Raw genomic sequence first — 26,829 nt, forward strand, 5'->3', positions numbered from 1 at the left:
GAAACTTAAGACCGTTGTTTCTGTGCCGCATATATTAGCTGGCTGTGGCGGTACCACACAGTGATAACTGCACTCTCTCGCTCTTCGTTTATTGGGCAAACCTTGTGAAATGATTTAACAAATTTGACCGATGTATTCTATTTACACTGGTATTACACATTGCTTTACATTGTTCAAAGGTTTGTCCCTTTGGAAGATTCGTCTTTTATGGATGCGGCTGAACTCCGGTCAGTGCAGGAGAGACTCGACAACTGTGAGTTTGTTTGTTTGTTTAATCCCAAAATATATCCTAAAATACAGTTTAGCAAGCTTCGTATTTTGTAACTGAAGAACAGGCTTATCTTTATGGAGGGGTGCATCATTTGGGGGCTGTTCGCGAGGGGAGTGAATTTTGAGGGGCTACGGCGTTCCAGTTAAAACCTGTTAGCCTAGATTTTTCGGAGGGAAATAAAAGGGATTTCTATCTTGTTGTAATGTCGACTTTCGTGATTGGCCATAATGTCATCTGCAGGTTGCATCACACTGTTAAACCTTGCTGTAAAAAACGGCCAAATTCTGACAGTATCCCTTACAAAAAAAAAAAAAAAAAAAAAAATTCCTATAGGAATCCAGAAACACTGGAATCCATCATGCAGGAATCCTGCAAGACAGAATGGAAATCCCATAGGACTGGGTACATTCCTGCAGGATTTTTTATATACCGGCAGGAGTCCTGTAGGTTTGTCCACATACTGTAGGATTGCATTTTAAAAAAAATATATATACCTGTATGAATCCTCTGTAGGTTTGTCAAGTCATTATTTTCATGTTATTTTCATTTGACAATCTGTATTGTAAAAAGCGTTATATAAATATTTATATAACACTTTTTACAATACAGATTGTATCAAAGCAGCTTCACAGTGATAACATAAAAATAATACAACAAAGTTTGTTTCTAGAAGAAAATTGCGTCATCGTCCACCTTAAGTAAGGCAGATCAGTAATATTGTTGAATATTAAATGTCCCCAACTAAGCAAGCCAAAAGCCAAGGCAACAGTGGCAAGGAACCAAAACTCCATCAGGTGACAGAATGGAGGAAAAAACCTTGGGAGAACCCAGGCTTAGTTTGTCCACTGACATGTCCTACAGGATTGCATAACATCCTACAAAAATTGTAAGAGCCCTGCAGGATTCAAAATGTAGATTGATTTATTGATTAATTAAATAAAAAATAAATAAACTTAATTGGTGCAATCTAAAATATAAATTCACACACTTAAGGATTTCCAACATTTATTGCCTACCTTCACTAACTTACTAGCTAGCTAGCATACCGACTATATATAGGCAGTTATAAGTGCCTGTTTTTAGTCATATGGCTTACTGTAAGTGTTCGTTTTGGATAAATCTGCAGTAATTTCATCTTACATGGGATCCTGCTGGACAAGTTCTATTGTAGCCGCAGAATGTGTTCCCTAAAATATGGACACTTGTAACTCCTTATATAATTTACTAACAAAAATAGAGTATTTCATTTACTGCTGAATATCTAAACACAAATGAGTGCTACAGTAGTAAAGCTGTAGAGTTAATAGCACTTTTATTTGGCAGAATGCATTTGAAACTGTATTGTAGAATTCTCCCCACAATCATTTAAAAACAGTTTATATCACATATAAACTTTTTATTAAGTATTTGTCAATATTTAAGAAAACATTGCAAAAATTAATAACCTACTATACTGTAAGTCTTACGATACAAGCTGATACATACTGAATAAATAAATAAAAATGCAAAACCACATGATACTAATTTACCAAAGTGTGGCCTCAGAGGCATACAGTAACCAAAGTTTCTATTAAACACTTGCTAAAAAATAAACTTGAATATGAATATATGACAGATATTTACAAATTACTGTACCATAGTATATAGCACATTACTATACATACATGACTATTCTGTCAACTTCCCATTTGTTAGATTGAATGCAAAGTAAATTATGTACTCCATTCACATTTTTTAAGTAAACACAAGTTGTTCTGATTTCAGTGCTCTTGATTAATTTGACATCACTCGAAATACAGCTCTCAACAAATGACCCCACACTGGCCCGTTTTCTGTAAGAACGGCACGGTTCGTTCTTCTAGATAGTGTTGTGCTTGTTTTTGAGTGAAATCTGCATGGTGAACATTAATGCCATGTTCGCTGAGAAGATATGCCTCTCTGGGTGCTGGTGGTCTTACAGCCGGTGAACCCAGGAAGACTACATTTGTTTTAATTACACAGTATTTGGCAAGTTTGTACCCATGTAACATCTGCTCAACAGAGTCCTTGCTTAGTTGATTAATATTATTGCTGTTTACGCTTGTCAAAAGTCTTGGAACACTTGCACTGACAATTTGCTCTGGAACTGCCACGGAAGAGCTTTTGCAAGTTGCCATTGTGACTTTCAAAAACAAAAGCCCTCTGGCACCATAGTGGACCCCAGTTTCTTACAGATTGTGCAGAATGCTCTAAAATGTGCACATTGAAACTGACATGAAATTTGCCATACAATCTCTCAAAACGGCTCACAAAAGTTTTCAACAAATATTCAGCTACATCTATGTCATGTGAAGAAATATTATCTTTTAACAGACAGTAAGCTCCTTGTACAAGTGTTCAAGGAATTGGCGTGGTAAAATGCCACACATTTCAAGTAGCCGTTTGTCAATGGCCATGATTTCTCTTCCAGTATACCAGCTCTCTCTATGATACTTTGTATCAAACCATAGTGTTGTCAATTGCCGACATACACCTAGTAAAATTCCATGCATGTAGTCAAAAGCAAATCGTTATATGATATAACTTTTTTTTTTTAAAGCATTGAAGGTGATATGATTAATTATGCATATTTGGATCAGTTAATCTGATTAACTTGATGTAGCTAAATTAATATTACAATCAATAAATCAGTTCATGCAGCGAACACTTTTGATTATTCATACGCCGCGTTTCCACTGTCGGCCAAAAGTGGGCGTGCTAGTGCGTGCTGGGGCCAGTCGCATTTCCACTGTCTCTTCCGGGGCTTGATCGGGCCTCGTCGGGGCTTCCTCTGTGTCAACAGCCAGGGTTTTTTGGCCCGCCGAATACCCTGGTCCAAAGTGGGCCAACTCAAGCTTAAGGAGTGGTCATGATGAGCCTGTCGCGATAGTCAATAAATCAATTAATCGCACGATAAAAAAAATGAGCTCGATAATTTTTCCGGCCACGATAATTCCATTTGCATGCTTTATTATTATTATTATTATTTTTATTTAGCGTATAGGAGGAGTGAACCCTCTTGTCAGTCACATGGTCTTTGTATGGGAAAGCGGGACTGCTTGCGGCGACTGCCGGGAGAGAGAGAAGACGCTAGTTGTGAGTTGGAGGGGAAAAAAAAAAGAAAAAGATGGGAATTGGTTTCAAAGCCAAACGCGACAGCGAGCCCGATCTCATGAAAATAGGTATCTATACCACGAATGTTATTTCTTGTGCCATTTATACGGCAAAAATAGTTTTTGCGTGCATATGATACGCACGCACTCCTCACCCCTAATCCTAACCAAGTATTTTCAGTGCGTAGCATATACACGCAATAAAGTGCGTCTCCGTCTTCCCAACAGTAGCCTACACACTCACTCGGGCGTTTAGTCGACAAAGTAACAGGAGGACAGTGCAAAATGGTGTGATATGGCCTGTTGAGGCTTTTTTTTATTTGTTTACAAAGGTCCTAACTGGCAGTTTTGCCTGTTATGGAATGTATCACTATTTATGTCTGAGCCTAATGTTTAATATTTTTTGAAGTGCAATTTTGATTACATCCATTTTATTTATTGGTTTTGGTATTTATTCAAGTGAATTTTTTTGTTAACAGACACTGAGAGTCCATTGCTTTTATTGTTTTTGGTTGTTTTGTTCATTTTTTGTGGATATTTAAAATGTTTTCCGTTTTCAATGTTTAATATTCTTTAGCAATAAAAGTTTATAGATCTCTGAAAAGGTGTACCTGCATTATATGCCATTATCATTATATTAGATGAAAATGGTCTCAGACCGACAATATTATCGTTTATCGCAATAATTTCTTGGACAATTTATCGTCCAGCAAAATTTGTTATCGTGACAGCAGACCTAGTCATGAACAGGGGCGGAGTTTACCTGAGTCGGAGACGGCAGTGCCAGATGATTCCATATACCAGCTAACATAAGCATTAAAGAATTTTAAGTCAAGTCAAGTCTTCCTTTATTTATATAGCGCTTTTTACAATACAGATTGTTTTAAAGTAGCTTTACAGAGATAACAGGAAAAAAATGCAACAAAGTTTGTTTCTAGAAGAAAATAGCGTCACAGTCCAGCTTAAGTAAGTTCAGTAATTGTTCATTTTTGTTGTAAAAAAGTTATTAATTTAATTCATTTAAATATATAGCCTCTCTGGAGAAAATGCGATTTCAATGCAGGCAGATCAGTAATACTGTTGAATATTAAATTAAATGTCCCCAAATAACCAAGCCAAAAGCCAAAGGCGACCAAAAGGAACCAAAACTCCATCAGGTGACAGAATGGAGAAAAAACCTTGGGAGAACCCAGGCTCAGTCGGGGGGCCAGTTCTGCTCTGGCCTAAGAACGAACAGTGTATGATTATGATTCAGGCAGCCTTACAGGTCAGAAGTCAGATTGGATTGGAACATTCAGAATATTATCCAGTTCCATCTGGTTGAAGGTCGGAGTCATTACGTCAGTATGAAGATGGGTTTGTTGAGGAGCAGTGCTTATGACTGTCGTGTCAATGAGGCCTTCACAGGGGAGAGTCTAGTTGACACAACCTCTGCTGACATTTAAAGGGTCATGAAACCCTAAACCAAGTTTTCTGAGATTTTAACAGAGGTATGTGTGTTGAACACCATTGAAGACAATGTTAGCATCTGTTAGATTTAATAGTAGGGGGAAAATGGTTAAATTTTAGTTTTTTTCCGCTATTTTCGTCTTCCGGGTTTAAAATCTTCATCATGTCCACGTCACAGGCTGTGACGTGGCAGAGCACTATAGTACTCTGATGACTCATCAGTGTCTCATAATTATTCATGACTGAGTTTTCTTATCCAATGAGAAGACACTGTCTCTTAATTATTCATGACACCACGTGGAACTTCCCACAGACATGTCAAACTGTGATTTCGCGTAGTAGATGAGAGAGGCAATGATGGGACGCGCGTTTGTTTTCGTGGTGCAAAAGTTCCAGTGTCCGCGATGCTGCCAGGGCTGGACTCTGACTGCAGGCGGTTGGTTGGCCATCAACCACGGACACATCTAAATTATGCGTGTGTAGCGACCATTCAACGGGAGAATGGTGGACTTCGACCTTGTACAACAATGCAGGTTTCTTGCGAGTGATGCGGTCCGAGGACTTTTCTATCGCTTCAGAGGTGTGTGTGTGTGTGTGTGTGTCTAAAATGTAACTCTGACCGTTTTACTTGCCTTTTGTTAAATAGTCACTCATTATTATAATTTAGATATTTCGATAATACCTCAAGTGTTTGGAACGTATGCTTAGTTTGTGCAAATTTCTATGTCACTGTCCATCTGTATTATGTGGGTTTAGGGGGCGCGTAGATCTAGGCTATGTACGGAACTTTTTTTTTTTTAAGCGGAAAATTTTTTATTTTCAAATATATGCACTTATAGTGTGTATATAAACAAATATATATTTTATAATGGCATAATTATACATATGCATGTACATTTATATGTTTTAAATAGAATTATGATTACTGTAGTAGGCTAATATGTGTAGCAGGGCATTCAGTTACTTTTGAAAGGACAAAAATAAGGTGTCAGTGTATTTCATGATACTTTAACTTTGCCAGCTATAAAAAAATCTAGCATTTCCTCACGTTTTACCACTTATTTTTAGTGACAGTCGATATGCATGGGCCACTGGCTTTGACCACACCCACTCCCCTCCCTTCTTATCACAGCCATCCACGCCCATTTAAGTTGCATTTTTCTAAAAGATTGTGAGCTAGACTTGAGCTGAAAGAGGGGGGTTTCATGACCCTTTAAGGGAAAAGTTGTGGTCGTGTCTACATGCAGGTCCACCATCTGTTCTGGATACGGTACAGATCCAGCTGACTACATCATGCATTGTGGTCGTGTCTAGGCGCAGGTCCATCATCTGATCTGGATACGGCCCGGATCCGGCTGCTTACACTAAACCTCGGAATAAACAGAAAGACTAACGTAGATGCCATTCTTCTTATGATGTAGCAAGTACATTGGGTGTTTTCCGGCTGACCTAATTTATGCAGCCTAATAGTCATTTAACTGATTTGAATAATAGAAATGTAAAATGTTCTATGTGTATGCCAGGTTAAAGAGATGTGTTTTTAGTCTAGATTTAAACTGACAGAGTGTGTCTGCTTCTCGAACAATGTTAGGAAGATTGTTCCAGAGTTTTGGTGCTAAATAGGAAAAGGATCTACCGCCAGCAGTTGATTTTGATATTCTAGGTATTATCAACTGGCCGGAATTTTGAGATCGCAATAGACGTGAAGGACTATAATGCTTTAAGAGCTCGCTCAAGTACTGCGGAGCTAAACCATTTAGTGCTTTGTAAGTAATCAGTAATATTTAAAAATTCATACGATGTTTAATAGGGAGCCAATGCAGTGTTGACAGAACAGGGCTAATATGGTCATACTTCCTGGTTCTAATAAGAACTCGAGCTTCTGCGTTTTGGACCAACTGGACTTTTATTAAGCGTGCAGGGCAACCACCCAGTAGAGCATTACAATAATCTAGCCTTGAGGTCATGAACGCATGAACTACTTGTTCCGCATTCGTCATTGAAAGCATATGTCATAATTTAGGTGTATTTTTAAGATGGAAGAATGCGGTTTTACAGATGTTAGAAACGTGGCTTTCAAATGAAAGATTGGTATCAAAGAGCACACCCAGGTTCCTAACTGAGGACAAAGACTTGACAGAGCAGCCATCAAGTGTTAGACAGTATTCTAGGTTATTACGTGCGGAGGTTCCAATAATTAGAAACTCTATTTTCAGAATTAAGTAGTAGGAAATTACTGGTCATTCAATTTTTCATGCATCAGCTATGCATTCCGTTAATTTTGTGAATTGGTAAGTTTCTTCTGGGCGCAAAGAAATATAGAGCTGAATGTCATCAGCATAACAGTGAAAACTAATTTCATGGTTCCTATTACTAATGATATCTTCCAAGGGTAGCATGTACAGAGTGAAAAGCAAAGGTGCTAGTACTGAGCCTTGGGGTACACCAGACTAAACTTGTGATCGATATGACATCTCTTCATTTACTGCTACAAACTAATAACGGTCAGATAAGTATGATTTAAACCAAGCTAATGCAATTCCATTAATGCCAACATAATTTTCGAGTCTATTTAAAAGAATGTTGTGGTCGATGGTATCAAATGCAACATTAAAATAACACTAATAGAGAGATACAACCACGATCGGATGATAAGAGCAAATCATTTGTGACTCTAATGAGAGCTGTCTCAGTACTATGATACGGTCTAAGTCCTGACTGGAAATCCTCGCAGATACCATTTCTTTCTAAAAATTGTGAGGATACTGCCTTTTCTAGTATTTTTGACAGAAGGGTAGATTTGAGATCGGCCTGTAATTGACTAATTTTCTACGATCAAGTTCTGTTTTTTTAATAAGAGTTTTAATAATAGCCATCTTAAAAGTTTTCGGTACAAATCCTAATGACAAAGATGAATTAATAATTTTAAGAAGAGGATCCATGGCTTCTGGAAGCATCTCTTTCAGTAGCTTAGTCAATATAGGGTCTAACCTACATGTTGTTGATTTAGATGATTTAAAGATGGAAAAAAGGATGGATATCCCACATATACACTGATCAGCCACAACATTAAAACCACCTGCCTAATATCGTGTAGGTCCCCCTTGTGCTGTCAAACCAGCTTTAACCCTCTGGGGTCTGAGCGGTTTTCTGGGCCCTGGAGGTGTTCTGACATGCTCTGACATTTGTGCTTATTTCTGTTACTTGTGACATTGTCATGGCTAAAGTCTAATTACACTGTATTCAGCACAAACTCTGCTACAATAATACATCAGCAGCATGTGTGTAAAAGTTTGTTGTTTTGAGATAATGACATTTATGCGTGGTTTGTGAAAATACAAAAAAAATTCTCACTGAAATAAGGTCATGAAACCCATACTGATTATTTCTTCACAAGGCTTTTGAAAATTGTATGACGTAGCCTAGAATATTTGCTTCTATGTGAAAATCACCCTGACTGCTCATTCAGGTAAGACAATATATTGATTTAAAAATTTTACGACGTGTTTTGTGTGAAAAAGCTTTATGCGGGAGCTCATTAATATATAAGCTTTTCACACCTGAGAAAGACAAAGACCCTCCCCTAACGGCCCTATTAGGAGCTATCAGGCCCTATCATTCTGAGCAACCTTGCACAAAGAATGAGGAGATTTAAAAAAGAATGGCTTTTAGATTTTTGGGATTTATTTACAACACAACATAATCCAAAGATACACAACAAATGACAAAAAAGCACTCATTGCCATTCCTAAAAACATTGTACATACCTTTCATTTCCAAGGTGTTTGATTTTCACTTTACCATGTTCATGTACAGAGACTCATGTGAATGTTGAAGTCAGCAGGACTCAGTGGCATCTGGGCCCTGGAAGAAAAAAAAAGTGAACACACTGATTTCAAGAGAAAGGCCTGCACGATTTTGGGAATAAATTTTCGATTTTTCTGGTTAAAATTGCTTTTTAAAATTCACAGAATACACACACATACATAAATGTTTCCAACAATATATAATATAATGAACACCAGGTTTGTTGTGCCTTGTAGGCATAGGCTATGCGCATAAAATAATAATAACAATAACCTATAGCAGCCTATAAATCTTCCAAAATATTTCAGTAACAACTAAGCTAGAGAAAAATATATTGATTATCATGTTACTTCAAATGTTTCCATTCGTTATGATGATATGAAATGAGATAATAGTAAAAATATGAAGCCGTTTGGTGCGTTTTGCTTTTCGAATGTATCAAATATGATACATTCAAACATGATCGCGCTTAAATATAAAACATTATGGTAGAGATGCACCGATTACAATTTTCTAGGCCGATTCCGATTTCCGATTTTTCATTGAGTTTGACCTGCCGATACCGATTTTAGCCGATTCCGATTTAATTTTTTTCTAACCACTTTACAGCACACACAAATATTTATTTTCTATCTTTTCTTTAACCCTTTCACACGTAAGTTTAAAATATTCTAACTGACACCCCCACCCCCCAGAGTGAGTTTTTTCAAGGCGAACGTTCCCTTTAATGTTTCCATGGCGACGCGTCACGCGATACACCGCAGCCACAATAATACTGTATGACAGATGTGTCGCTTTTATTTCGCTTTTCCTTTTTTATTCAAAATATTTACAAACTTGCTTACCATGTCATCAACTAGCCTATCTGATATTCCGATTCTCAAATACGTGTAAGTGAGTGTGTTTGGTCGTTTAAAAACCTTTATAAATAATCTTGATCTATAAACATGAGATGGGCGCCGCAATGTTGTCCTGTCAGTCGGATTTACAGCACGTGAATTCATCAGTTTCTCCCGAAATAAATGCAAGAAAGTGGCCGGTGAACTGAGAAGAATAGAGTAAACTTTATAGTTACTTCCACTATGTTTGTCTGATATGAATAAAACATGTCGGCAAATTATATTTGAATAGATTGTTATTGCTGCTTCCACAGACATCAGTGTGTATTTTACAAACTCCAAATGTATTGTTTTACTTGTGCTTATGTGTATTTAAATATATGAAGCCTAAAATAAACATTATGAGGTTGAAAACACTGCTTAGTTGTGATATATGACAGCGCTGAACGCGTCCGATTCTGGCTCAGCGCCAGCCAACGCGCGAAAGCACAGTTTGAATCTGGCAGTTATGCGACGTCACTGAACATTATAAATGTGGCACCGTAAGTTACTCTCAGGGGCACAGAGATAAAAATCCCATATATGAGACCGTACCGCTCAAAAGGTTAATCATGCAGCGCCCGAGTGCATTTGACCGGCATAAAATCGGCATATGTCAGACTGACCGGCCGGTCGCCGGTCATGGCCGATCACGTGAAAATCGGCCAATTCCGGTCACCAGCCGATCAATCGGTGCATCTCTACATTATGGTTACCATATACATATCTACGTTTGAGCAGATATCCACAAACACAGTAACAGTAAACACGGGTCTAAATATTATAATATTCACCCTATATCTAGCAACAGTTCAACTGCAATGTGAAATTTATGCAACAATAACAAACTAATATGTAAGAATTTCTTACCTTACATCTTTCTTGTCTTAAAATCGCGTTCTTCTTCTTCTGAGGTAGCCTAAATCCAATGTAAGCTCACGGTGCGTCTTTCAAACTTGACGAAAAGCAGAGACTTGTGAAGTGTTTTGGTGTTTTGTTTTTGAGGTAATGAGCACGTTCGCGTTCCATGTGGAGATTTGCATGTGAATATCTTTTGCGCGAGTGGGCGTGTTCAAATTAAAAATAATTAGGAAGCGTTTGAGAAGCTGGACATCTTGTTGGTTTTACTCAAATTACTTAAACAGAGAATATTTGTTTTCAGTTTGAATCCGATCATTTAAAAGTACACACTTAAATGTTTATAAAGGTATATGGCTCATAAATGTGTGACAAGTATTCGCTGAGTTTTGTTTCAGTTTATAGACGTGCTCAAGAAAAAAAAGTTCACCGCGACGGAGAGGCAGAACGCACACCCTGTTTATTTTCTTTATTTTACAAAAGCACAATGTTTTGATTTGATTGTAAGTGGACACATACAAAAGTAAAAATATCACAGATTCTTTTTTTATATTTCTTTTTTCTGTATGACCATAAATGACGGAGTAATTTAAGTTTATAGTGCTACAATGTGAAGAAAATACAGCAAAACGCGGGGACGCGTTTGCCGACCTCAGAGGGTTAATGCATTAAGGCATGGACTTTCCCAGCAGATCTTTTCTCAGATCATAACAATGCTTCTGTCAGCCTGTCCTCTTCCCATAGTGCATCCTGCTGCCATCTCTTCCCCAGGTAAGCGATGAACAAACACACCCAGCCATCCACCTTATCTAAAAGAAATCAGACCAGGCAACCTTCTTCCATTGCTCAATGGTCCAGTTCTGATGCCCATTTGTATGTGCGTTCAGCGGTGAACAGGGCATGGGCACTCTCACCGGTCTGCAGCCTAACACCGTCATGGGCAGTGTTACATTTTTCAACAAGTTACAGTACCTCTTCTGTGTGATCGGAACAGACAGGCAAGCTTTTGCTCCCCACACAGTAAGCCTTGGGTGCCCATGAACCTGATTCTGGATCACTTGTTGTCGTTCCTTGCACCAACTTTGGTAGGTACTAACCACGGGACACCCCACAAGACTTGCCATTTTGGAGATGCTCTGACCAGTCATCTTGCCATCACTATTTGGCCCTTGTCAAAGTCACTCAGATCTTTTCGCTTGCCCATTTTTTATTTTTTTGGTGATCAACTTTTTATTGTCTTTAGAAATAACAAAATAACATCCATTCAAACAAACAGACAGGGAAGGGGAGAAACAGACATATTATCAGTAATTTAACAATATGAAAGAAGGAGGGGAAAAAAAGAAATAAAACTTTATATAGGCATTCCTTTATATAGTCCAATATGTTGAAGAAAAACATTGCCATGCATCAATGGTAATAGGTTTAGCCTTGTTGATTCCTGCTGTTGTACATTCACAAGTCACTTTTTAATGGAGGCTATGAATCCAATATGTTTTTGCACACATGTGCAGAGTAAACCAGTTCCCTTTCGTGGTCACTACGAGTTACGAGTTCGCCCGTGCACTTCTGGTTGCGGTCGGACTGTTTCCGAGTTTGATAGGCACAATCGCTGCCTTGCGTGTTTGGGTGTAGATCACGCTAAGGCAGCCTTTGTGGATGGGAGAGTCCCTCATCCACATCCTCGAGAGGTGGTACTTTGGCTGGTGGACAGGGTGACCTGAGGGTGATGATGTGGAATAAAGCGCCGACTATTCCACGCTCCACACCCCCCTTTAGCATGCCGCAACCCGCGGGCGTCCTCCAGAGCTGCCCTGAGCACTCGCGGCTGGACGATTGTTTTTTAAGCACCCCTCCAAAGCCGACTCTCGTCACGAACTCCTATAGAGCTGCAGGGCAGGCAGCCGCTTCTTTGCATTCCATGGCCATCCAGTAGGTCTATCAGGCACAGATGCTCAGGAACATGCACGAGGGCAGGACTGACCCAGGGCTCTTTGATGAGCTGCGTGCTGCCACCAGCCTCGCTCTCCGAGTGACGAAGACGAGGCAGGTTTGAGTATCCTACCACCACCGGTGATGGCTACCATCACTTCCGCTAGAGCATCGTCCACGAGACATGCCTACGCGTTGAAGTGGAACCTCTTCATCACCTGGTGCTCTTCTCGCCGAGAAGGCCCCAGAAAATGCCCGATCAGTGTCATGCTTTCCTTCCTGCAAGAAGGGTTGGAGTGAAGGCTGTCTCGCTCCACCCTCAAAGTGTATGTTGCCGCTATCGCCACACATCACAACGCAGTTGAAGGTAAGTCCGTGGGGAAGCACAACCTGGTCATCAGGTTCCTGAGAGGAGCGAGGAGACTGAATCCGCCTCGCCCTCCTCTCGTACCCTCTTGGGACCTCTCAGTGGTTCTAAACACCCTGCAGAGTGCTCCCTTTGAGCCTCTGCAATCAGTGGAGCTTAAGTTCCTGTCAATGTAGACAGCATTGGCCTACTTCAAGAGGGTAGGGGACCTGCAGGCATTTTCCGTTGACGAATTGTGCCTGGTGTTCGGGCCGGCCCATTCTCACTTGATCCTGAGACCCCGGCCTGGATACGTGCCCAAGGTTCCCACCACTCCCTTTCAAGACCAAATGGTGAACCTGCAAGTGCTGCCCTTGGAGGAGGCAGACCCAGCCTTGGCACTGCTCTGTCCAGTACGCGCCCTCCATGCTTACGTAGACAGCTCTTTGTCTGTTATGGTGGGAAGCTGAAGGGAAAGGCTCTCTCCAAGCAAAGGTTGTCTTACTGGTTAGGTCGACCATGCCCCCTTGGTGTGAAGGCACACTCCACCCGGAGTGTGGCTTGCTCTTGGGCTCTAGCGCATCACTATCAGACATCTGCAGAGCTGCAAGCTGGGCGGCTTCCAACACATTCGCGAGATTCTACAATCTCCGAGTGGAGCCAGTGTCCTCTCGTGTACTCGCTTCAACTAGCCGGTACTAGGATGCTCAGGTGTCTTCGCTTGCTCACCATTCCACTCCTCGGATCTGGATATGTGCGATATTCCCCTCAGGTGAGCTTCCCCGAGAAGCGCCGTTGATGTCCAACGCCAGAGTTATGCCACCGGCAGCTTTCGCGTTGGCTTGGTGCTTCCATGTGCATGGTTCCCCCCTTGGGCGACCCCCACATGTGTATTTCCACTGTAAGCCTCTCTGAGCATGTGTCTTTCCCTTGGCAAGCCACCTTGCCACCCTTGGTGTTGAGGCAGGGAGCTCAGACTTACGCAGGACACTGGAAGACAGCCGAGGTTGCGTGATTAGACTGGGAACCCCATTCTTCGTCACGACGTAACTTGTAGTGACCACGAAAGGGAACGTTACGTCTCCGCTGTACCGCTAGAACGGTAAGAAGTTCAGTCTCGACTCCTCAGCGAAGAAACATATCTGCATGTTGCCAGCATACTTTCTTATATACCCACGAGGTGGGACGGAGTTATGCTATGCAAATTCCGCAGACCCATGGCATTTCTTTGGCATTGGCACGTTTTGTAATAACGTTCCTTCTCAGGGAACGAGGGTTACATACGTAACCAAGACGTTCTGTATTATTGTCTTCTTTGCAGCTGTAAACCCAGCAAACAATTCCCTTTTGCATTGAACTTATACAAGAGTCAGAATCATCATTGAGAAAACATAAACCTGGATTGGGCATGTATTCAATTTGTAGTAAGGAGGACAAAACCAAGTTTACATTGGCCCATAGGTTGACAACAATTGGACACTCCCAAAACATATGAAGAAAAGTGCCTGATGATACAGTGTTACAGATATGGCAGTTATAGGTTGACTGCAGTTTCATTTTGAACCTCTTGTAAGGGGTTATGTATGCTCTATGGATGACTTTGAAATGGATAAGACAATGAGCCAAGTTTTTAGAAGTTAAGATTAGATTAGACCACACCCTCTCCCAGTCGACAGATAAATTAAGGGGGCAACAACCCCTGGTCAGAGCCTGACTCCACCCACTGGCAATATTTTAAAAATGCTGGAAAAGTGGGGAGAGCCGTCTCTCTGTAGGCAAGGGCGTGGTGAGCTGGTGCCCTCTTACGTCACAGGGCACAACAACTTCCAATAGGAAAATTCAACTGCAGTAGCCACCGTTCAACCTGAAGAGGGCAGCACTCAGACGTTTTTACACCATATATTGTAGAATTAAAACACTTTATACCCAAATGTCAAAAAATGTACTTGAATCAATGAACAGCATTAATAAAGCACCAGTCTTACAGATCATTAACTAAAAAAAGTTGTTTTAGGGTTTAGTTACCCTTTAAAATAATTCACGAATAAAACCCGAATAATTCACGATTCCAGATAGATTTAATAGAAAGAGGCTTTGCAATGTGATCATTAAGCTTACTATATATTAAAGAAACGGAAGGCTGATCAGAGCATGGTGTGATCCAATCCCACATAGGATGAGAGGAAATCAGGGATGCCCATGGAACTCCATATGCCTTACTGAAAAAAGTAACTGAAAAAAGACAAAATATGAGGATGCTGGTAAACAAAACTTAGTTCTTAGTTCTTGAAGTATGCAGAGTCCCTGGTTGTCAAATAAGTGGCCGCATGAGTTTATGCCCAGTGAAGACCAAGAAGGTCTTAAAAGTTGTGCCATAAGGGTGTGTTGTTACAAAATTTGAAAGGTCCTCCCATCAGACGTTGAACCCTTTTCCAGATCCTAATAGAACTGGCCACAACCGGGCCGAATTTATACTTATTTTTATTTCCTGTACCAGTAAATAGAATATCTTGGAGCCTATGTGCAGGGGCAATTCTAGGATTTTTTCAACTGGGGGGCACAATAGGGGACACAATTAATACAGAGGGGCCAATCTTATGTTGTGTTTATATGTAAAACTGTAGATATCCAAATCATTTAAAGTTCAGTAAGCTTTAAAATCCTCAATAAACAGTGATAGCTTTTTTTTTTTTTTTTTTATGGCATTTATTCAATGCTGTAAATAAGAACAGTCAAATTCAGTTTGTATTAACTTTTCACTTTTCAGAAGTGAAAAACTGTAATACAAGAATCCAACTCACAAAAATAATAAAACTCAGCATTAGGTTATACAAACTTTACACAAATCCTCACAGCCTTAATGCTTGGGCAAAAATAAATAAATAGAACTGCCTAATTTATACAAATGCATAAGTATATTATTCATATAATAAATACACAATTAATTAATTAATATAACTTTAATAAATTAAATACAACAATAATAACTTGTATCCACATCCTATTAAATTTGCATAGCAGCATTTGCAGTAAATTTGCATTGATGAACAGACAAAATCTAAATATGCCAGGGCTAATTAGCCTTGTGCATATATGATTGTATACTATCATATATCCATACTTTCTGTTAGAGGTAGCTACTTTTTCAAAAGGGTATAGTTTAACTACATGCAAATTAAATTAATCTTATAAAAGCAGTTTAGAATAGCTTAATTAGTCCAGTGTTATTTTAGTATTATTTATTTATATATAGGCTATTATACATTTTTAGTAATATTTTATTTACATTGCTATTTATATTTATGTTTTTTTATTTGAGAATGTTTCTGGATGTCATGACGTTTTGTCACTAACTTCTGTGAATTCTATCTTCATAGAAAACATATACATTACACACTTAATTTGAGACTCATATTGTTCACTTTGCTTGACACAAAAAAAATAGCCAGATTGTGCCACACAACATTGCAAACCTACAAGATATTTGAAGAAAAACACAATCTATTTTATGTTTCAGACATCAAGAAAACTCAACATCAAATATCTTCATAATCTAGATATTATGAGAAATTATCCATAAGAGACCGTTACATGTCTGCGTTGCAAATTGTGCTTACACCAAAATTATTTTTATTAATATGGTCCATTTCGAAGTGTTTAAATCCAAACAAACAATATTCGCAGATTCTCCTCTGCTCCTGTATTGTTTTGTGCTTGCACAGCGTCATGCAGCTCGTAGACTCTGATCAGAGGCGCCGGTGCCGCTTCTTCCGTCGCTTGCAGTTTGTATATAGCTAATGTCGCAATCATTTTTTATTAACTTTTTTAAGTTTAATTACAATTCTTATAAAGTCATTATCGAATCATGCGGTACGACACTGATTTAATTTAGAGTATTCGTTCTCAATTCAAAGTCAAGTAATTTTCTTCATTTATTAGAAATCTTTAAATTCGCGTGCAGTCACGTAACTCAAGTTGACCTCCACCTCTGATATTTACAGCTTTAAATTGTGGAAGATATATTTTTAAAGTGTGAGATAAACATAATAGCCTACGATTTGCTTCGGCATATAGTTTGCAATATCAGTTGCGTATTGGCCGGAAAAAAAAATCACTATACAGGAAAACCCTGATTGTGTAATTACATTCATTCAGCCACAGAGCATTGTAATGACATCGAACACTGTTCTTCACTTTTTGAAGACGGTACAAAAACCTAGCGCTGCAACAACTCGCTAATATAAAAAAGGAATATAAATTAGCTCAACTTACCATGTGCTTTTTTTTTGTTGAAAAACTTAAGCTCACTAATCTGTGTTCTACAACTACTAGCATCGTCGAACCGTTAATTATGCAAAAGAAAGCCGACAGACAAGTAGAAGGGTGGGGGCACATTGGGGGGCCAATCAGTTTTCAGGAGGGGCCAGTGCCCCCATGGCCCCTCCCCTGTCTACGCCACTGCCTATGTGGTTTAACCTTGTCAGCTTCAATTTCTCTCCATGAAACTTTGGAATGAGGATCAACCCAAATATGAAGAGTCTTAAGTTGGAACAACGAATATTATAATTCAAAATTTGGCACAGCCAATCCTCCTGAAAGTATAGGCTGCTGCAATGTGGCAAATTTTATTCTGGGTCGTTTACCTGGGAAAGTATGGAATTGATCTCCGTAAAGGAACCTGGGGGGGGGGGGGGGGGGGGGGGGGGGGGGGGGGGCAGCATAGAAAAAAGAAAATTAAGCCGAGGTAACAAATTAATTTTGCCTGTGGAGATTCGGCCTTGAAGAGAGACTTTAAGATTATTCCATCTTTGAGTATCACTCTAAAATGTTATTAAAATTGTCCCTGGCAATCTTATGGATGTTTTATATATGGTAATACCCAAATAGATGAAAGAATCTTTAATAGGAATGAATGAGGGGATAGGATAATTAACCTTAACATTGGCATTAAAGCGGCATTAAATATTACCAGTTAAGACTGATGCGAGTGGTAAAGTTCACCAAAACCAAAACACTGCAGAACTGCCCACATATAGGTCCACTCTAGCCTGTCAAAGGCTTTTTCTGCGTCAAGTAGCTCGGATGGGCGTCTGCAAAATCAAGAACATGAAAAAGTCGACGCATATTATCGGATGCGAACTTAATAAAACCAGTTTAGTCCTCCTTAATTAAGCTATGAGTTACTTTTTCCATGCGAGAGGCAAGAACTTTAGCATAAACCTTTAAATTGCATGGGATGAGTGATACCGGTCTATAGTTGGAGCAATCTTTCCCCTTTTTAAGAAGCAATGATATCAAAGATGTTTTTTGATCTCTATGAAAAAAATGCCCTGTGCTCAATTGCAAAATTAAACGAATCAAGCATGAGATTCCCTAGCAAATCCCATATTTCTAAAAACAATTCAGGAGGGAGGCCATCTAGGCCTGATGACTTGCCCTTTTGAAGACTTCTTAATGATTCATGAAGCTCCTCCAAATTTAACGGGGCCTCCAAAGAGTCTTTATCCATCTGGGGGATCTGAGGCAGTACTAATTTACCTAGATACTCCTTTCAGATTGAAAATTGGTTTCGGCTTTGTATAAATTTGTGTAAAAATCTTAACTTCACTTGAAATATGTCATTGATTATCACGAGATTCGTGGTGACCTGATCATTTTATTGCACTGATAAAGGCCTTAGACTCGCATTCCCTCAACCTGAGGGCCAATAAGTGGCTAGTTCTCTCCGATTCGAAATAAAAATTTTGCCTAGTTCTATGTAAAATAAACTCTGCCTTTGATTGTGAACGTAAATCATATTCTTCTTTCAGGCGTGTAGTCCTTCTTTACAAATCAACCCTCAACAAACTACTTGTCTGGCCTAAAAAATGTATGATACAGAATTATTTATCATGGATACACCACGTAGCCACGTGGTGACTCTTTACAGATAAAACAACAATGTTTTATCATCTGTACAGAGGTAAAGGGAAGGGAAGGAGGCCTTCACAGGGGAGAGCCTAGTTGACACTTCAGGACTGCGTTGTCGTCGTGTCCAGGCGCAGGTCCTTCATCAGGCGCAGGTCCTTCATCAGATCTGGATACAGCCTGGATCCGGCGGACTGCGGTAAACCTTGGGATTAAAAAGAGAGACTAATATTAGCATCCTTCTTATGATGTAACAAGTACATCAGGAGTTATGGGAAGTGTTCCCGGTTCCGGCTGACCTAATCTATGCAGCCTAACATCGAATTATAGAAGTCTATAATGTATTATGTGAAAGCTAGGTCAAAGAGATGTGTTTTTAGTCTAGCTTTGAACTGACAGAGTGTGTCTGCTTCCCGGACAATGGTAGGAAGACTGTTCCAGAGTTTTGGTGCTAAATAGGAAAAGGATCTACCGCCAGCAGTCGATTTTGATATTCTAGGTATTAGTAACTGGCCGGAATTTTGAGATCGCAATAGACGTGACGGACTATAATGCGTTAAGAGCTCACTCAAGTACTGCGGAGCTAAACCATTTAGTGCTTTGTAAGTAATCAGCAATATTTTAAAATTGATGCGATGTTTAATAGGGAGCCAGTGCAGTTTTGACAGAACTGGGCTAATATGGTCATACTTCCTGGTTCTGGTAAGAACTCGAGCTGCTGCGTTTTGAACCAGCTGTAGTTTGTTTATTAAGCGTGCAGGGCAACCACCCAGTAGAGCATTACAATAATCTAGCCTTGAGGTCATGAACGCATTACCTAATTGTTCCGCATTTGTCAATGAGAGCATATGGCGTAATTTAGATATATTTTTAAGATGGAAAAATGCAGTTTTACAGATACTAGACACGTGACTTTCAAATGAAAGATTGGTATCAAAGAGCACACCCAGGTTCCTAACCGACGACGAAGACTTAACAGAGCAGCCATCGAGTGTTAGACAGTATTCTAGGTTATTACGTGAGGAAGTTTTTTGTCCAATAATTAGAAACTCTGTTTTTTCAGAGTTAAGAAGTAGGAAATTACGAGTCATCCAATTTTTGGATGCATTCCGTTAATTTTGTGAATTGATAAGTTTCGTTAGGTTTTGAAGAAATATACAGCTGAGTATCGTCAGCATAACAGTGAAAGCTAATTCCATGTTTCCTAATGATATCTCCTAATGGTAGCATGTACAGAGTGAACAGCAGCGGTCCTAGTACTGAGCCTTGTGGTACGCCATACTGAACTTGTGATCGATGAGACATCTCATCATTTACTGCTACAAACTGATAACGGTCAGATAAGTATGATTTAAACCATGCTAGTGCATTTCCCGTAATGCCAACATAATGTTCTAATCTATTTAAAAGAACGTTGTGGTCAATGGTGTCAAATGCAGCACTAAGATCGAGTAACACTAATAGCGAGATACAACCACGATCGGATGATAAGAGCAAATCATTTGTGACTCTAACGAGAGCTGTCTCTGTACTATGGTACGGTCTGAATCCGGACTGGAAATCCTCGCAGATATCATTTCTTTCTAGAAAGGAACATAGTTGTGAAGATACTGCCTTTTCTAATATCTTTGACAGAAAAGGTAGATTCGAGATCGGCCTGTAATTGACTAATTCTGTAGGATCAAGTTGCGTTTTTTTAACAAGCGGTTTAATCATAGCCAGCTTAAAGTTTTTTGGTACGTATCCTAGAGACAAAGATGAATTAATGATATTAAGAAGAGGATCTATGACCTCTGGAAGCATCTCTTTCAGTAGCTTAGTCGGTATAGGGTCTAACATACATGTTGTCGATTTAGATGATTTAACGAGTTTAGTAAATTCTTCCTCTCCTTTAGCAACGAATGAATCAAATTTTTCCACAGGGAGACTACAATGCACTGCCTTATGCGATACTGTAGTAGACGGTTGCATAGTTATAATTTTGTCCCTGATATTATCAATCTTATAAGTGAAGAAGTTCATAAAATCATTACTGCTGTGTTGCTTGGAAACTTCGGTGCTTGAAGCTTTATTTTTCGTTAGTTTAGCCACCGTTTCAAATAAATACCTAGGATTATGTTTATTTTCTTCTAATAGGGTTGAAAAATAAGCAGATCTAGCAGCTTTTAAAGCCTCTCTGTAAGCAATCGAGCTCTCCTTCCATGAAATGCGAAATACCTCTAGTTTTGTTTTCTTCCAGTTGCGCTCCATTTTTCTAGCTGCTCTCTTAAGGGCCCGAGTGTGCTCGTTGTACCACGGCGTTGGACTATTTTCTTTAATCTTCTTTAAGCGCAACGGAGCAACTGTGTCTAAAGTGCTGGAAAAGAGAGAGTTAAACGTTTCTGTTGTAATATCAAGTTTTTCTAAGCTATCTGGGATGCTGAGATGATGAAACTGATCAGGAAGATTATTAATAAAGCAATCTTTAGTGGCAGAAGTGATAGGTCTCACATATTTGTAACACGGAGTCGGCTTTGCAGCCTTGGCTAAATGAAGTATACACGATAATGATAATGATCTGAGATGTCATTGCTCTGCTGCAGAATTTCAAAGGCATCAGTATTGATTTCATGTGAAAATATTAGATCTAGAGTATGATTATGACAATGAGTAGGTCCTGACATGTGTTTTCTAACTCCAATAGAGTTCAGAATGTCTTTAAATGCCAATCCTAATGCATCTTTTTCGTTATCTAGGTTATGCCTATATTTGAATCTATAGCATGTACTTTGCTCATGCAGATGTGAATTTGAAGCATTAGCAATTAACAGATAACTAAATGGATGCACCTTTCTATGTTTACACCCCTTGTTGTGCATTAATTTAATGATGAAATTAATCTGAAATACATCCCAGTTGTTGCCAGATAAAATACAGATAAATGTATTGTTGTTGGCTTTAAAATGTCTCTGCTTTAACAATCTCATTTCTGTTCTTCAAGGTCTGCAATGTAAAGGTGTCTGTATTTGCACTGGGAATGATCATTAGAAGACAAATTAAACAATGGGCAAGTATAATGTTTTTTTTATAACACTTACCAGTCATTGTTTTAAAGTAAAATATCTCACCTTGAGCTATTTTTTGGTTTGCAGAAAAGCCAGAGGATCCTCCACTGGAGACATGGACTGAGTCTATGGTGAGCGACTGGTTAAGATCAATAGGAATTAAAGAAACATACATCGAAAAACTTCATGAAGAGGAAGTAGATGGTCGGATCCTACGTGAACTATCAGAAGAATATCTGAAAAAAGAGACTGGAATGAAATCCGGGCCTGCGCTTTTGATAATCAAAAAAAGAGATGAGTTAGTAATTAATTCACAAAAAGCCCAACGACAACATGATCATTTACACAAAGAGTCTTCTGGAAAAAATGACCTTGGAGCAAGTGCAATTAAAAGTATTGACACAAGAGCCGATGTCAATGAAGACAATAACAAGGAAGAAGATTCTGTACTTGTGGTAACAACAAAGAGAGATTCCAAACCACGACCTTTTGATATGAAAGGTGTTGATTTTACATATGTTAAGAACAGTGTACTCTTACCAGAATCAGGGGTTAGTGATTTTATTATTCCATGTCATGAGTACAAGTCATTTGCCATTGCTGCAACACTGGACCGTCAAAGACTACAGGCCAAGTTCGCAAAGGAAGTGCTGAAGTTTGCTACTGGTTGTATGAATGTTCGTACAAATGGCACAATACATTTTGGTGTCATGGACAGTAGAGGTGACACTGGTTATGTACATGGTGAAATCATTGGTGTTCCTGTCGAGGAAAAAGATGTATACTATGATTCATTAGATTACATTGAGAGGAGTTTCTCTAGCTCTGATAGCGAACTTGTACGACGATGTGTTGGTGAACCTCAGTTTGTTAAAGTAGTTTGTTCAAACAGCAATGTGGAACACTATGTTGTGGAGGTTGATATTAAGCCAGCAGTGAGCATAGTGAAAAATAAGGTGTTCTCTGTTAGCCTGCCCAATTTTAATGAGAAGGCAAACAAAGTTCAGTTAGAGAAGAAAACTGCTTATCGGAGAGTAGGTTCTAAAACTGAACCAGTGGCTGACCTGAATGAGTTCTACCAACAGATCAGTTTTAGGGATGATCAGAGAGAAGAGGCAGAGAAAACTGATAATTTCACAGCACCAAAACTGTGCCAGAACCTGGGAAAAAAGCTCAAAATACTCATAACAGATGGAAATAAAATAATGGACAAGGAAAAATGGCACATACTTGTCACCAATCGATTTCAGGAGAAGGATCTGCAACACATTGATTTTTTGCTGAACATGAAGATCTTCTGTGTGTTTGACTTTGATCCAGATTCCAATGTGTCGGGGTTATGCCATGAATACAATCAGCACCATGTAGTGAACCGCCATTTCATGCAGAACTACAAAATTCCCAGTGGCTTGAGCATCCGAGACTTTGAGAGTCATCTGCATCTGTTTGATCAAACCAGCTGGATATTTTGCAATGGGCGGCGCGATTATAAAGGCAATGAGCCTCCCTGTGATGACAAGACCTGGGTCAAAACAAAAAGAACCCTTCTAAAAGATTGTGTGTCGTTGATCTGCAAAGATATCTTGCCAAAAGGAACCTTTCAAGTGATCTTCCTTCTTACTTCTCCTGTTGACATACCATTCCTAAACACGTTCTATGAGTTCTTCACTGACATGGAAGGACATGAGGACATTATCTGCCTTGCTGAATCGGAGGAGAATTTCAAGGACTGGCAGAGGTTTGCTTTAGGATCCTGTGACATGGAAACAGTAAACAGTTCAAGTGTTGTTGGGATGACAATAAGTCAGGTAAATGCAACCCTCCAACAGGTCCAGCCTACTACTACACGGGCCACCAAACGATTACCAATCTATGCCAAAGGGGAGTGTTTCCTTGATACTCGAGAGGAGGAAACAAGATGTTCATTGGAGATTCTGAGTCTAAACCACTGTGAAGAAACTAGTCCCGATGTCATGGAATCTGAAAAGATTGAGCAGCAGTTTTACCATGGAGGAAAAGTAACTTGGATGAATCTCTGGCTTGCGGATAAAAAAATCATTGGGGAGGTTATTCAAAGAGATGCTTACAATGAAGTCAACAATATGGTGAAAGACTGTCTTTTTTGGAGTTTGGATCGGGCACCCATCAGCTGCATCAACATATACCATCATCCTGGCAGTGGTGGCAGTACAGTGGCAAGGCAGGTACTATGGAATAACCGAAGGGATCTAAGGTGTGCCGTTGTAAAACCTTCATACTCAGTATCGGTTGTTTCAGAAGATGCAGTTTGGCTTCGGGAACACGAAGAAAAAGATCCCCAAAAATGCCTCCCTGTTCTCCTGCTGTTTGAAGACTGTGATCAAGAGTATTTAGAAGATGTAAAGCATGAATTGGAAGTGGCTGTCAATACCAAGAAAATAGCACGTGGAACTCTCTGCTTCATTCTGCTAAGTTGTAGGCGATCGCACAATCCAGAGAAGATGTGCAAGGAATCACCTCAACAGAATGTTTCTATTACTCATAAACTTTCAGAGACTGAGAAAAAGCAGTTTTCCAAAAAACGACAAAGTCTTGAAAAGCAGTTCAAGCCAGAATTCATTCTAACATTTGTCCTGATGAGTGAGGAATTCGAGAGCCACAAAATTGCTGAATATGTGAAGAAGTTTGTCAAGCATTTACTGCAAGACATTGACCACAACTCTGTGGTTACTAAGCTTGTTCTGTATGTGGCATTGCTCAACACTTATGTGCAGAACTCATTCATCTCTCAGTCACATTGCGAAGCTCTCCTGGCACTGTCCATCTGTGTGGATAGGTTTCGACGACATGCCTTTGAGACTTCTCTAAGTGAGCAAGCTAAATTGGTCTTGATACACTTGAGGGATGAAAACACCTACATTAACTCCGTCAGAATCATTCATCCACTGGTTGCAAAGGAAATCCTCCAATTTCTGGGTGACAAACAACAACAAAGTGATCTTGCATTGGATCTTCTTAACAACGATGTGTTGTTTGAGCACAGGTTTGGTAAAGATCAGTACATGAAGTTCTTGCGAGATCTGTTCATGACACGCCACAGGATCAGCAAAGGTGATAAATTTGACAGCTTTTTCTCTCCCCTAATTGAGCATGTGAGAGAGAAAGAGTGTCCAGATAAAGCCATTGAGCTTCTAAAAGCGGCTTACAAGCGTTTTAATGAGGATGCATTTTTTGCTCAGCAACTGGCTCGACTCAATTACAAACATGACAGATTTGAAGAAGCGGAAAAGTGGGCAAGAACTGCTGTAGAGAAAAGGCCAAAGAATTCCTACATTCTTGATACCAGAGGTCAGGTGTACAGGCAGTGGTTCACAGCTAAATGTAAAGCCATGGAGCAGGATGAAAAAACACCTGAAAACACAGTAGATGCTTTGGAAACGGCACTAAAAGCCATTGAATGTTTCCAGGAATGCAAGAATGCAGCAGTTGAGGACAATGAGACCATGAACAATGCTGGCTTTTTTGGAGTAGTAGAGGTAGGATGTGCATTGCTGAATCTAATGCGCACTCTTCATTTGTTCTCAAGAAGAAATTCTTCAGAATTAATTAAATACCTCCTTACAGATTACATTCCTGTTGAGATAGAAGAACCATGGGCACATTTTCATTGGAAGCTGAAAAACCTCCAAAAAATTATGCTGGAAGCACTGGAATGGATTTCGGAAGACTTGAGTTACTTCCAGACTGACCTGAAAACTGATGAGGAGAAGACATCTGACACTGTTGAGAGGACCATAAAGCATCCCATGCACTGGCTGGTGAATAAGTCTTTTGCTTATGGCAAATACTTCAGTGGTGCTTCTCTTTTTACAGATCAAAACCAAGGGTACTTAAGTCCTCTCATGAAACGCATGTTGATTTATTATTATGGTGGCGGAAACATCACAACAATTTTTTCCCTCCTAACAAACCAGAAAGATAGCAACCCTGTGAGCGTTCTGGAGCACATTATTTCACTTTACCCAAGCAATCCTATGAGGGCGCAAATGCTGCCAGTAGACCTTGTCAAGTACATAGCATCCCACTTTGCTTTAAGTTGCCTCTCAACTCAGTCTTCTAAGCTGGCTGCATTTCAGGATCTGCAAAGACTGAGTCACCAATTTCCTAAAGAGAAACAGAGATGCTTGCCAAGTGCTCTTTTCTTGCTTGTCTTACTTTTCTGGCCAGAAGAGCATGACACAGAAGTGGAGAAAGAACACAAGTATGAAATTGTTCTCTCTGCTGTTGAACATCTCCAGAAAAACTACGACAAGAAACTGAAGGACATCCCTCCAAGGAAAAAGAGGATCTACACTCATTTCTTCCTGAGCAATGGAACTGGATTTGAAAAGTTTGTCCACAAGAGCAAGGTTGAAACAATCACAAAACTACTGTCTGTTTCAGAAAAACGCCTGAAATGGTTTAGTGGAGAGGTTTGGAAAATGCCAGAAATCTCTAAATTGCTGAGATGTGTCACAGGCTGGACGGAGGATGAGAAGGTTTTTCTAGAGGGTCCCAAAGGAATGAAATTTCATATCCCAGTTCTCAAGTCATCCTTAGTACCCCATAACAATGAGAATGTCACATTTTACCTGGGCTTCACTTTTAAAGGACCTGTTGCATACAACATTACCGTACAAACATAGACAAACGTATGTAAGTTTGGGATAAACAAGGCAGATGGCCCAATATCTGTCTTTAGGTGCAAATTACATCTAAGTTTGAGAAGATGTTTAAGTCCTGAGTAGCTGAAAAGCCATTTTCCCTGGTATATTAACATCAGCACTGTACATTGATAGTGAGAATTAGTTTGTTATTCAATTATTCAATGTGATTGGTAACTTGATATATTTTGTGTATAATTTACTGTATTTCCCTCACAGATATCATAAATACACTGAGATTTGTATTCCAAAGTGAAACTTTAAATGCAAGATGTTGTTGATTTATTGCAATATTTATTGTAGCTCTTTTTTGATATTGTATGGAATTGTTTCTGGGGAAATTAAAAACCTACTAATAAGGATTGAGGGCAGTTGATTTTACTGTTTGTTTTCATCTGTGCAGGTATTTGTTTAAAAAATTGTAATGTTATTTTTTAACTTTTGTTTTAAATTTAAGATGTTATTGTATCTCATGAATGATGGTGCTTTGTATAAGAATAAAGGATTTTATATTTAAAAGTTCA

The 26,829-nt window shown here is 39.3% G+C and overlaps 1 protein-coding gene across 4 annotated transcripts; it reads left to right on the plus strand.

Annotated features, from left to right (window-relative positions):
- Nucleotides 1-26,829, plus strand: LOC311296830 (sterile alpha motif domain-containing protein 9-like). Of its 4 annotated transcripts, none has more exons than XM_084418792.1 (4): nt 1-95; nt 180-253; nt 21,560-21,625; nt 21,711-26,829. In XM_084418792.1, exons 3-4 carry the CDS (start codon nt 21,622-21,624, stop codon nt 26,285-26,287), a joined length of 4,581 nt encoding a protein of 1,526 aa, XP_084274918.1. In that variant the 5' UTR covers nt 1-95; nt 180-253; nt 21,560-21,621; the 3' UTR covers nt 26,288-26,829. The 4 variants fall into 4 exon arrangements, with proteins under 4 accessions (XP_084274918.1, XP_084274916.1, XP_084274919.1 ...); XM_084418790.1 differs by adding an exon at nt 18,633-18,778 and having other exon boundaries at nt 30-253; XM_084418791.1 differs by lacking the exons at nt 1-95; nt 180-253 and adding exons at nt 18,433-18,541; nt 18,633-18,778.

This window comes from Rutilus rutilus (assembly GCF_951802725.1).
Source record: "Rutilus rutilus genome assembly, chromosome: 1".
NCBI lineage: Eukaryota > Metazoa > Chordata > Actinopteri > Cypriniformes > Leuciscidae > Rutilus > Rutilus rutilus.